The 7,852-nt window shown below is 49.4% G+C and overlaps 1 protein-coding gene across 3 annotated transcripts; it reads left to right on the top strand.

The window, feature by feature from the left end:
- Positions 1-1,755: 1,755 nt before the first annotated feature.
- LOC114441651 (RING finger protein 223) lies at positions 1,756-7,395 on the top strand. Of its 3 annotated transcripts, none has more exons than XM_028414672.1 (3): positions 1,756-1,936; positions 5,385-6,215; positions 6,314-7,395. In XM_028414672.1, exons 2-3 carry the CDS (start codon positions 5,497-5,499, stop codon positions 6,555-6,557), a joined length of 963 nt encoding a protein of 320 aa, XP_028270473.1. In that variant the 5' UTR covers positions 1,756-1,936; positions 5,385-5,496; the 3' UTR covers positions 6,558-7,395. The 3 variants fall into 3 exon arrangements, with proteins under 3 accessions (XP_028270473.1, XP_028270475.1, XP_028270474.1); XM_028414674.1 differs by lacking the exon at positions 1,756-1,936 and adding an exon at positions 3,321-3,437; XM_028414673.1 differs by lacking the exon at positions 1,756-1,936 and adding an exon at positions 3,427-3,477.
- Positions 7,396-7,852: the final 457 nt, after the last annotated feature.

Raw genomic sequence — 7,852 nt, forward strand, 5'->3', positions numbered from 1 at the left:
GAATTGCAGTAGTCTAGGTGGGAGTATATGAATGCATGAATCACTGTTTCAGGATGAATTCTGGAAAGGAGTGGTGTCATATGCATAGAGAGTGTGACGTCCCTCCTTTGACGAGACAAACCACACAGCACCGCACAACAGCCGAGCTCACAGCCCCCACAGCCGTCATGAATTTACAACATAAACAATCAAGTTGTTGTCAATGTTTTGAAGCCACAGGGGACACACTCAGAGATTCATTAACTCAGAGAAAGTTCAGTCTGTGCACAAACATGTTAGTGTGGCCTGTGCGTCACACAGCATTGAGCAGCATTGATAAACAGGAATCAGCAGCACTTTAACCTGCAGGATCAGACAAACAGTCCATAAAGGGGGGAGAGGTCAGGGAGGGGGCGGCGCCTGGATGAAGCTGCAGGGTGATGAGGCAGACAGATGCTGATGTGTGGGCTCAGGCTCATGGAGACGCATCCCTGTGAGGTATCAGTTCAGCTTATTGAGACATTCCGGGTCAACTTCAATTTGACCCGGAATGTCTCATATTCTCATAGGAATACATGGAGGAGCCTTCAAAACCACCTTCAACTTTGACATGTATCTAGTTCCAGTTGATTTCAGCTACAGAAACCGTTCAGACATCATTCTGTTCGGCTCTTCGAGGGCTATTAAACTTGTGTTCGTATTTGTGCAAATATATTTCGTTTTTTAAAATATTAATAAAAAATCAAAAGCCATTTAACATGGAAGTCTATGAGAGAGCCCTTCAACGAGGGTCATCTCCCAAATGTATCTCCTGCTACAAATTTCAAGCTACAGACTCCATTTTAGTCTTGAAACGCTCATTAGATGCTGCTCTATCAAACTTTTATTCAGAATTTTCTAATTCCGAATCATTTCCGTGCGCCAGGCTCTCAAAGTTGGAGTGGTTTTTGAGGTCTCCTCTGAGTTTAACACTAGTGTGTATTCGGTGGAATGTTGGGAGCCAGAGTGGATGATGTCATCACTCAGAGTGGATGATGTCATCACTCAGAGTGGAGAGAGGCTGAGGAGATGCCTAAAAAAATCTGTCTAACCTGCGCTCAGGCCTGCACCGTCCATCTCACTGAGATCATTTTTATATCGGCTCGAAGGAACACTTTTTGTGTTGCAGTTGATAAACATTCAGGTTGCCATGGATACAGGCTGACACACTAGAGGGTTTTCCACATTCATTCACACAGCCTGAGCTTCTTATGTCTTATCCTGTGGTGTTATTCCAGCCTCAGACCTTTCTATATAATCACAGGCTGTTCTTTAAGGTCAGTGACTTCACACTGTTCTTTCATATCTTCGTAATAATAAAACATTTTCTACTTTTCAAAATAAGAGCTTCATCTCTTTAAATTCTTAAGTTCAGATTGCAGATTCTCCTTCACAAAGCCGCGCTTCAGCTGCAGACGATCAGACTTTTCTTCAGGAAATGCTTTTCTACTTAAATAATTAATCCATAATTACATTAATTTTTTTATAAGCAATTCACATATCACGTGTTCTTTTTCTTTAAATGTCATTAATTGTCCCTGTTCATAATGCAGCTCAGTTAGCTGCTACAGTTAGCTCAACATGCTAATTAGCTATTAGCTAGCTGCTCAGGTTGCTAACTGCAATCATCTGTGCTGAACGCAAACCATCTAAACGCGTTGAGCGCCGTTAGCATTAGCCTGGGAGCAGCTGGGAGCTAATCAGCGTCACTCCGTCCAGGTGCGCGGAGCCGCGGCCCGCAGGTGATTTGACCACGGGCCTCATTCAAACGCGACTCACGACCGCGAGAAGGACGGAGGCACGGAGGGACCGAGGGACCGAGGGACAGTCCGCGGATAGTCCTGAAGCCAAGAGGCTGATTCCATGGAGACGCAGCGCGGGGGGACACGGGGACCAGCAGCGGCCAGGACTGTCTGAGGTGAGGCGGCTCCTGCTGCAGGCGCACCGGGCTCCGTCCAGGAAGCGCAGCTTTACACTTCTCACACACGTTTACAGACAGAGTGGCTTTAAAAGTCATGTGCGTCCAAGGTTTAGTTCGGCATCAAGTGAACTGATGAACTGATGAAACTTAATGCTGATTAAAGCAGTTTATTGTGTTTCTTTGACCTGCAAACTTTACTTTGACCGTTACTTCCGGCTTTGAAAGCTTCCTGCATCATGTGATGAACTCAGTTAGACCTTAGAGAAGTTACAGCAGACAGCAGAGAGTAACGTCTGGTTTATTATTTTAATCTTTTACAACACAACAAAAGTGTGTGAGGACCAGACCAACATGTACGTGATACACACCCCCCAGCAGGTCCTGGGTCAGCCTGGTGGCCTCTGACCAGATGACCTGTGAACCTGTAAATGAAGGTGTCCATAGGGAGCTTCCCTACCCTGTGTGTGTCTCTGTGTGTGTGTGTCTCTGTGTGTGTGTCTCTGTGTGTGTGTCTCTGTGTGTGTGTCTCTGTGTGTGTGTGTGTCTCTCTGTGTGTGTGTGTCTGTCTCTGTGTGTGTCTCTCTGTGTGTGTGTGTCTCTGTGTGTGTGTGTGTCTGTCTCTGTGTGTGTGTGTCTGCGTGTCTCTCTGTGTGTGTGTGTCTCTCTGTGTGTGTGTCTCTGTGTGTGTGTGTGTGTCTGTCTCTGTGTGTGTGTCTCTCTGTGTCTGTGTGTCTCTGTGTGTCTCTGTGTGTGTGTCTGCGTGTCTCTCTGTGTGTGTGTGTCTCTCTGTGTGTGTGTGTCTCTCTGTGTGTGTGTGTCTCTCTGTGTGTGTGTGTCTGTCTCTGTGTGTGTCTGTGTGTGTGTGTGTCTCTCTGTGTGTGTGTGTCTCTCTGTGTGTGTGTGTCTCTGTGTGTGTGTCTCTGTGTGTGTGTGTGTCTCTCTGTGTGTGTGTCTGTCTCTGTGTGTGTGTCTGTCTCTGTGTGTGTGTCTGTCTGTGTGTGTGTGTCTCTGTGTGTGTGTGTCTGTGTGTGTGTCTCTGTGTCTCTGTGTGTGTGTCTGTGTGTGTCTGTGGACAGACTGTATTAGGAGGACCTGCATCACACAGACTTACTGTAACCGGTGCTCTCTGCTGGACGTTTGAAAACTAGAAATGGCCGCCAGCCTGCAGGTGCTGCAGTGAGTCTTTAGGACTGAGACGAACCCTGAGCCCGTCTCTGTGGGGTCTCTGCTGGACGAGCTGAGGCGACTCCTCCCGGCTGAGTTTCAGTTTCTACTACCAGCTGGTTTTGCATGATATTTCCCTTTGTAAATAAAACGGGCCATGCAAACGTGTATGCAGATGACCTGCTGCGGCGGAGAATGAATGCAGTTGTGTGGCACAGTGTGGATCATTCAGAGGAGAAGCCAGTTTTTTTTTACGGAAACGTATGCAAACCAATGGAAAGGTGATCGTGGAGCAGGCAGCCCAGCAGTTAGACCGGACTGCACGGAGCTGCAGGTAGGTGCTGAGGACAGGACGGTCCAGAGCTGCCACCATGGTATGAATGAGAGTTTGTGGTTTTATGTGAAGCGGTAACTTGGCTTTAGAAGTTTAGCGTGGTCAAACACAGGAGCATCGGCCTTTGTGATAACTGTGTGTGTCCAGACTTTGCCTTGTTGTCTTCTCACTGTGTTGTGTGGTTGTAGTGTGGTTGTAGTGTGACCAGAAGAAAAGCTCTGACGGTGTCTGTTGATGCTTTTACCTTTTTTTGTTACGTCCTGTGAACGCCCAGCTGTCATGTTTCCACTCCTGCTGTGTGTGTGTGTCTCTCTGTCTGTGTGTGTCTCTCTGTCTGTGTGTGTCTCTGTGTCTCTCTCTCTGTCTGTGTGTGTCTCTGTGTCTCTCTCTGTCTGTGTGTGTCTCTCTCTGTGTCTCTCTCTCTGTCTGTGTGTGTCTCTGTGTGTGTCTCTCTCTGTGTCTCTGTGTCTCTCTCTCTGTGTGTGTCTCTGTGTGTGTCTCTGTGTGTGTCTCTGTGTCTCTCTCTGTCTCTCTGTGTGTGTCTCTGTGTCTCTGTCTGCGTGTGTCTCTCTGTCTGTGTGTGTCTCTCTGTCTGTGTGTGTCTCTCTGTCTGTGTGTCTCTCTCTGTCTGTGTGTGTCTCTCTCTGTGTCTCTCTCTCTGTCTGTGTGTGTCTCTCTCTGTGTGTCTCTCTCTCTGTCTGTGTGTGTCTCTCTCTGTGTCTCTCTCTCTGTCTGTGTGTGTCTCTCTCTGTGTCTCTCTCTGTGTCTCTCTCTGTGTGTGTCTCTCTCTGTGTCTCTGTGTGTCTCTCTGTGTGTGTCTCTGTGTGTCTCTCTGTGTGTGTCTCTGTGTGTGTCTCTGTGTGTGTCTCTGTGTGTGTCTCTCTGTCTCTCTCTGTCTCTCTGTGTGTGTCTCTGTCTGTGTGTGTCTCTCTGTCTGTGTGTGTCTCTCTGTCTGTGTGTCTCTGTGTGTGTCTCTCTGTCTCTCTCTGTCTCTCTGTGTGTGTCTCTCTGTCTGTGTGTGTCTCTCTGTCTGTGTGTCTCTGTGTCTCTCTGTCTGTGTGTGTCTCTCTCTGTGTCTCTGTGTCTCTCTCTCTGTGTGTGTCTCTGTGTGTGTCTCTGTGTGTGTCTCTGTCTCTGTGTGTGTCTCTCTGTCTCTCTCTGTCTCTCTGTGTGTGTCTCTGTCTCTCTGTCTGTGTGTGTCTCTCTCTGTGTCTCTGTGTGTGTCTCTGTGTGTGTCTCTGTGTGTGTCTCTCTCTGTGTCTCTGTGTCTCTCTCTCTCTGTGTGTCTCTGTGTGTGTCTCTGTGTGTGTCTCTGTGTGTGTCTCTGTCTCTGTGTGTGTCTCTCTGTCTCTCTCTGTGTCTCTGTGTGTGTCTCTGTGTGTGTCTCTCTCTGTGTCTCTGTGTCTCTCTCTCTCTGTGTGTGTCTCTGTGTGTGTCTCTGTGTGTGTCTCTGTGTGTGTCTCTGTGTGTGTCTCTGTGTGTGTCTCTGTGTGTGTCTCTGTCTCTGTGTGTGTCTCTCTGTCTCTCTCTGTGTCTCTGTGTGTGTCTCTCTGTCTCTCTCTGTCTCTCTGTGTGTGTCTCTGTGTCTGTCTCTGTGTCTCTCTGTCTGTGTGTGTCTCTCTGTCTGTGTGTGTCTCTCTGTCTGTGTGTGTCTCTGTGTGTGTCTCTGTGTCTGTCTGTGTGTGTCTCTCTGTCTGTGTGTGTCTCTGTGTCTCTCTGTCTGTGTGTGTCTCTGTGTGTGTCTCTGTGTCTCTGTGTGTGTCTCTCTGTCTCTCTCTGTGTCTCTGTGTGTGTCTCTCTGTCTCTCTCTGTCTCTCTGTGTGTGTCTCTGTGTCTCTGTCTGTGTGTTCTGAAAATGCCGTTTTATCACGGCGTTTATCTGCAGTGGACGCAGGTGGTGTTGAAGGTGGTGCAGGAGCTATGCTGACTGTGTCCTTCCCTCTGCAGAGTTTGGATCGGGGTGTCATGGTCTGAGGAGCATCTTCGTCCTCCATCCTGTGTCTGAGCTGCCTCCTGCACTGTGAGGGTGTCTTCCTCTGAGCTGCACTCTCCACCCGCCATGAATCCCTACATACACACAAATCCCCACCCCTGTGAGGACGTTACCGCTCCTGGCTCTTTATCAAACCCCCCTCCTCCATGTTCTGGTCCTGGTCCCGGTGATGATCCGTCTTTATCCACGCTTCCAGTCATCCACACAGGCCACAGCTCTCTGTCAGTTCCGAGTCACGAGTCTGCTCCCCATCACCCCTCATCCAACCTGGGTGGAGGTCAGAACCTGGCCCGATCACAGAGCTCGCTGCCCGGAGCCCCGCCTTCAGGCCTCGGTCTGTCATTCAGACGTCAGGTCAGTCTCAGCCCGATTCCCTCACTTAATCCCTACCCGGCGCCCACCATCCCCACCTCCTGTCAGGTGTCTGTCATCATCCCATCCCCAGACCTCCACCCGTCACCGCTCCAACTTCAGTGCTCAGAGGAGTCCTTCCCAGACCTGGAGTGCGCCATCTGCTTCAGCCAGTTCAACAACGTTTTCCGCTGTCCCAAGATGCTCCAGTGCAAGCACACGTTCTGCCTGGAGTGCCTGGCACGCATCAACGTCAAATCAGCCGAGCCCAACGCCATCCAGTGCCCGCTGTGCCGCAGCTTCACGCCTCTGCCCACCCTCGGCCTGCCGAAACTCACCACGGACCCCAGCGTGCTGTCCTGCCTGCCGTCCGCCATGCAGAGGGTCTACAGCATCCGCTTCCTGCGCAGTAAAGGGAAGCTGCAGGTCAAAAGGTCAGACTGAACAACGATCAATACATATATTAAAGGGTGACTTTCAGAATAGAAGCAAAACCCCTCTTGATCAATAACATCCTGTTTTTTCTCTTAAGGGCCACCGAGGGTCAGCAGCGGTGGGGTCAGAGGTCGCTGACGTCTCTGAGGTCTGAGAATCGCTCCCTCGATGTGGGGCTTCCCAGCCCACCGCCAGGGGCTGGCGGCGGTGGGCGTGGCATCGGCGGGACGCTGTTCAGACTGACGGGCCAGCCGGCGTGCCGGGCCTTCCTCCTGACGTCCGTAGTGATGATGATGATGCTGCTGACGGGCATCATCATCTTCCTCCTCACCAGGCGTTAGTCAAACATGTGACATCACATCCCAGCTGCAGTCAGAACCGTCCAGATGTGCAAAAAGAAAAAAGTCTGAGCTCGCCGAGCAGAGCCGAGGGACACGTGGATGTTCGTCGGCTTTGTAGCGTTTAACTGTAGATTTGATTGACGGCAGGAAATTGAACTTTGTCTGCTTCACATGTGCCAAAAGCTTTAAGTCGCAGCACAGGACTGTTCAATAATGGAGAAAATAAATATAGTGAATGTGAGGATTTATGTACAATAACAGGAGCAGCTCTGAAACTGCCGACACGGACATCATGCTGTAGCTTTGGCTTATTCACCTCGACGTAAAGTTTTCTGGCCACCAGGTGGCGCCTCCTTCCTCCTTCCACACACTGAACGCAGCTCTTCAGCAAACGCAGTGAACGTTGACCTTCTAGGCAAATGAGCTGAGCCACAGTTAGTCTGGATGCTGGAACATCAGACTGTGACGCTCCTCGCCTCAGAGACACACACGTCTGTCCGCCTGACGTCCACCTGACGTCCACCCACACCTGTCCGTTAATTGCCCACAGTTGTCTCTTGTGTTTGGTCCAAAAATATAAACCAGCAGAAAGTTTTCCAAAAACAATTTGACTTGCAAATGACGGTTGAAATCAGACACCGGCTTTGTCGTTTCGGGGTCTGTCGTCCTGTGTTTCGCTCTCTGTACTGTCACTTTTAATGTTTCAGGCTCCGACCTGTTTTATTGTGAAATGTAAAATAAATGATTTTTTTATATATTTATAGAACTGTTTTAGGAAAGCTTGCACGTGTCTGGCTCATGTTAAACTAAATAAATTCCTTTTTTTTAAATTATAAATTTGGCTTTTTATTAAGCTGAAGAAAGTGTAACTGATTTAAATGTTTCTGATAAACGGCAAGATTAATTATTTTCTAACATGCTCATCATAAAGGCAGAGAAGTATCACAACGCCTCGTCACTAATCAGCTACAGCTCGTGTGGTCTGAAGCCTCCCCCTGCAGGTCAGCATCTGTCCTCAGAGCCAGCGTCTGTCCTCAGAGCCAGCATCTGTCCTCAGAGCCAGCGTCTGTCCTCAGAGCCAGCATCTGTCCTCAGAGCCTCCCTCCACACACGGATCATCTCCAGTCTCTGAGCTCTCATGTCTGCACACCTTTAAAAACTGATCTGTTGCTGCATTTTGTTGCACCTCCAGAATTCCAGCAGAGGGCGCTGTAGCACCAATAAATGAAACTTACTTCTCCAGGGACAGGAAACCTCATGAACCAACGTGTAGTCAACATCACCTGAGATGCAGG

The sequence above is a fragment of the Parambassis ranga genome, chromosome 9 (genome assembly GCF_900634625.1).
Source record: "Parambassis ranga chromosome 9, fParRan2.1, whole genome shotgun sequence".
Classification (NCBI taxonomy): Eukaryota; Metazoa; Chordata; class Actinopteri; family Ambassidae; genus Parambassis; species Parambassis ranga.

Coding starts and splice junctions, on each gene's coding strand:
- LOC114441651 (XM_028414672.1), top strand. CDS start 5,497: ATGAATCCCTACATACACACAAATCCCCACCCCTGTGAGGACGTTACC. Junction 6,216..6,313: donor GGGAAGCTGCAGGTCAAAAG/GTCAGACTGAAC, acceptor TTTTCTCTTAAG/GGCCACCGAGGGTCAGCAGC.